Consider the following 4,205-nt stretch of genomic DNA (forward strand, 5'->3'; position numbering starts at 1 on the left):
TTCTCTCGCATCTTGTAGTAGTACTGCGGCTATTCATTATAGTAACGTTATTCTAGAACACTATGTAGTGTTTGATGATAGTTCAAGAGTGTATGTATGAATGTATGCCAAACACTCGATTGTCCTTTTACCCAAAATTTGGACTACTTTTGAGCTGATTCTTTGCCAACTCTATCGATTATTCTTTGTACAGACTTTTGTATGTAAAACTCGTGTAGTGTCACACTAATTTCAGTCACATACTAATTCGATGTTGAATTGGTCGAAGAGTGGATAATTTGATTGGCCACTTGATTCGTGTTCTATGTTCTGATTGGTCGATCGATTGTCTGATGCGATTGAACACTCCAATTTCGAATCGACTTGACAATATTATTCTAAAACTCTCTAGTTGTTTATGATTTTCAAGAGGGTATCTGTTCCCCAGACGTAACAGATATTTCTCTCTCTTGTAGACAATGTCCGATACATTATGCCATATTGGATCCCATCTCCAGATCCCGAGTTTACCGACCAACTTGGCACGTGGTTCCACCTCCCAAAGCGCGACTCGCCTTCTTCTTCAGTCATCGCTGCGGGCGCCATGCTCGACAGCTTGGAGCCATCGACGCTGTTGTTTCTGAACCAATTGATGTCGCTTACCATCACCAACCGCGTACTACACACCCAAGTGGTGTACCGAAAGACATGGACGTCTCCAGATCGCGTCGACTTGCACACCAACATGGGCGATGTGCAGCCATGGCATGTCCACGGGGCGTCCGTCGACGTACCGGCGCCGTTTGCATCGATCAAAGGCGCGTCCACCCGCGTCCAGATGGCGTTTCCATTGTCCTTTGACGGGTCTTCGTTGCCCAACCAGCCCGTGTTTGCCTACTTGCCCGTGCAATCGTACGGGTTCAAGTGCATTTTGCAAGCCAACTTTGACCTGCCGTCGTCCCGCGAAGCTATTCTCGACAACGAATGGAATCAGTTTCTGCTGCGGCAGTTCCCGCGCTTGTTTGTCGACCAACTGGTCCAGCTCCTGCCCGAGTTTCCGCACTTGATCCGCATGATCCCAGTGGATATTGCGCCGCCATTTCACCTGATGGGGCACGCAGTCGTGCGGCTGCTGCAGGACCTTCCCCTCATTCAAGCCGCGTCGGGGGCGTACGTGGCGCCACGTCATGTCCTCGACCAAATCGAGGCGGACCACCCAATCTCCGATGCACTTCTATGGCAAAGTTGCCACAAACATTTCATCCATCCAGACTTTGCCCCGCTCTTGTCGCCACAGGTTTGTGCTATTTCTGTCTCTATATATATTATCCTTTTACCCAATATGTGGACTACTTTTGTGCTGATTTTCGCCAAAATCTATCGATTGATGATTCTTTGTACTGACTTTGTAAAGATCGTCCAGTATCACACTAATTTCAATCACACACTATTTCGATGTTGAATTAGTCGAAGAGTGGATTTGATTGGCTGGTTGATTCATGTTTTGTGTTTTGATTGGTCGATCATCGATTGTCTGCCGTTTTGGTGCTGCTGCTCATTGGATTGAGAGCACTCGAATTTCGAATCGACTTGACAATATATATATATATTGTCCTTTTACCCCAAATTTTGACGTTTGTGCTGATTATCGCCAAATCTACCCATCGATCCTTAGTACTATTGAATTTTGTATGTCAACTGTACTAATTTGACTTTGTTGATGGTGGTTTCCTGCAATCTGATTGGCTAAATCCATCTGCCGATTCAACTGTATATTTGGTTGTGCCGATTCATTCATTCTCCATGACGCTCCAGTTTAGAATAAACACAACAATATATATATTGTTCTGTATATTATATATATATATATCAAAGAAATACATGGTCGATGTTCGTTGACTGAGACTTGTGTGTTATGATTTACTCGTCGACTACTTGTAGCTGAAGCGAATGCTCGGGATCTTGCCATGGAACGCGACTCATATGGTTCAACTGGCTCGAACCATCGCATCCTCCACCTCTTCGTCGTCATCTCGGTCGTTGACATGGCATGCCCAGTTTATGGACTTGGTGGCGAGCTTGAACCCGATGGCTGCCCATCTGCGTCCATTGGGCTTATTCCCTGTGAAATCCCATCGCCACGATGATGGCAAGTCACTGAAATCCGTCGAGGACACGCTCTTCTACCCGCTGGACGTGGTCGACGTTCCATTTGCAGACGAGCTCAACATTTTGCACCCAGGGTACATCCACGCCCTCGCCCCAAAGACGACGCGATTTCTGCATATGTTGGGCATCAAGCAGCTAACCACTCATGACATGCTGCAATTCCACTTGCTTCCCCTAGTAGGAACCTCCAAAACCACAGAGGACGACCATGCAAAAGCACTTGCGTTTTGTATGCACGTGCACATCGAACGACCCCTATCGACCCCCCTGCTCCAACTCGTTCGGCAAAGTGTGCGCGTAGTGACGGCCAGCGGCGACCTCACGCCCCTGAGCACCCCCCACTTGAGCCTGGAACCCCCCGAGTTTGCCTTTTCAGCGCTCACTGTCGTCGCTGCGACGTCGGTGGTCCCATCTTCGTCGGCATTTTCGTTCTTGCAAGCGGTTGGCCTGCCAGTGTTCATGTCGCTACACCGTCCCGACGGGGTCGTGCCAGGGCTACCTTTTGTCTTGACGTCTATCGTCACCAACCAAGACATTGCTGGGGCGACAGCGTTGATGCAATATTTGGATCGAAACTGGACCGCCCAGCATTCCGCCACGTATGGCTCAGTGGTCACCACGTTGCAAACGTCGCCTTGGCTGCCCACCTCCACCACTTTGCTCAATCCTACTACGCCAGCCATTGCATTGAAACGCCCCACCGAATCGTACTTGGACGTTCCCGCGGGTCTGAAACCCTATTTTCCATCCGCAGCCGTGCTGAACCGCGAGTTTGCCTCGGTTCTGCAGATCCACATTGGCTTGGGCGTGCCAGAGTACCTACATCTGCTGCAATTGGACGCCGTGTCGGCTGACACGGTCGTGGCGTGCCTACTCGAGTTGAAGGCGCACGCTTCGGGCCATCCCGACGTGCTCCAGTCGATCCAGGCGGCGTTGTCCGCCGCTCCCATACTTCCTGTCAACAACCAACGGGTGCGCCTTCACCATACGATTTGGAAACCGTCCACCAGCTGCCCCGACCTCGTGGCACTTCGACCAGCTTTCCCCAAAACACTCAAGTCATTTTTCGTTCAGTTGGGGGTGCCAGTCAAGCCCACAGTGGCCGTGGCCCTAGCTGCCCTCGAATCTTCCAATATCGCCGACCCACGGCCGTACTTGCAATTCGTGGCCGAGCAGCCGCTGGACAGCTTTCCCGCCCAACTGGAACCCATAGCGTTCCTCACGACTACCAATGGCGCCAAAGTATCATTCGGGAGCCAGCCCCTCTTGGCTGAAGAGGAACCATCTTGGTGGAGTCACATGTCACACACGGACAAGTTGGTCGTTATATCGCACCCAGAGAACGCGCCGTTTGCTGGCTTTTGGCAGTTTGGCACGTCGCTAGTCCAAGATGTGCAAGGCAATCCAGACAAATGGAACGATCTGCTGCACGAGGCCATGATGGAGGAGTCCCCCCACGGATCGTTAGTGTCGGGCCCTATTATCCAAGCTTTCCTCTGTTTTTTGCTGGATACGTGGACGACGCCAAACATTGTCAGGATATCTCACTTGCCCACCCAAGGCGGGGTATTTGAGCCGTTCGAGTCCGTGTACGCGACAACCTCCAGCCAACTCCGCCACCCTCGAGCGTTGGAGTTACCCCGTCGATACCATGATATTCTGGCCAAACTGTGGGGTCTCGCTATCTTGCCCGTGACCACATCCGTTATATTTGATTCGTACGTGAATATATGGACTTGTAGTATTGCTACTACTCTGTTAATACTAGTATTTGTGTCTAGAGCGGTGCCAGATGCCTCGTTGCACCAACGACTAAGTGATGCTTTACAGGCCGTGCCTCCCCAGTTCAACCAAGTCGATAAGCTCCAACAGGTATTGTGCTTTCGAGTAAAATTTCATTGTGTTGTGGTTTCTCGGTGGAATTTAAATCGATTTGAATGGCTACCTCCGATGAGCTCAAATTTATTAGCCAATCAAAACCTTCTCAATGAAATTCAACCAATCAGATCGATTGTGGATCGGTTTGGTCGTCGCGACCCCCTCCCCAAATTTGTATC

General features: G+C 50.2%; 1 protein-coding gene across 1 annotated transcript; it reads left to right on the forward strand.

Moving 5' to 3' along the window:
* Nucleotides 1–472: 472 nt before the first annotated feature.
* H257_19088 (hypothetical protein) lies at nt 473–4,020 on the forward strand (the record flags this gene model as incomplete). The annotated part of the gene is made up of 3 exons (XM_009848238.1): nt 473–1,276; nt 1,921–3,866; nt 3,930–4,020. Coding segments are annotated over 3 exons (2,841 nt in total), but the record flags the coding sequence as incomplete, so codon positions are not given.
* Nucleotides 4,021–4,205: the final 185 nt, after the last annotated feature.

Source organism: Aphanomyces astaci (assembly GCF_000520075.1).
Source record: "Aphanomyces astaci strain APO3 unplaced genomic scaffold supercont1.346, whole genome shotgun sequence".
Classification (NCBI taxonomy): Eukaryota; Oomycota; class Saprolegniomycetes; order Saprolegniales; family Verrucalvaceae; genus Aphanomyces; species Aphanomyces astaci.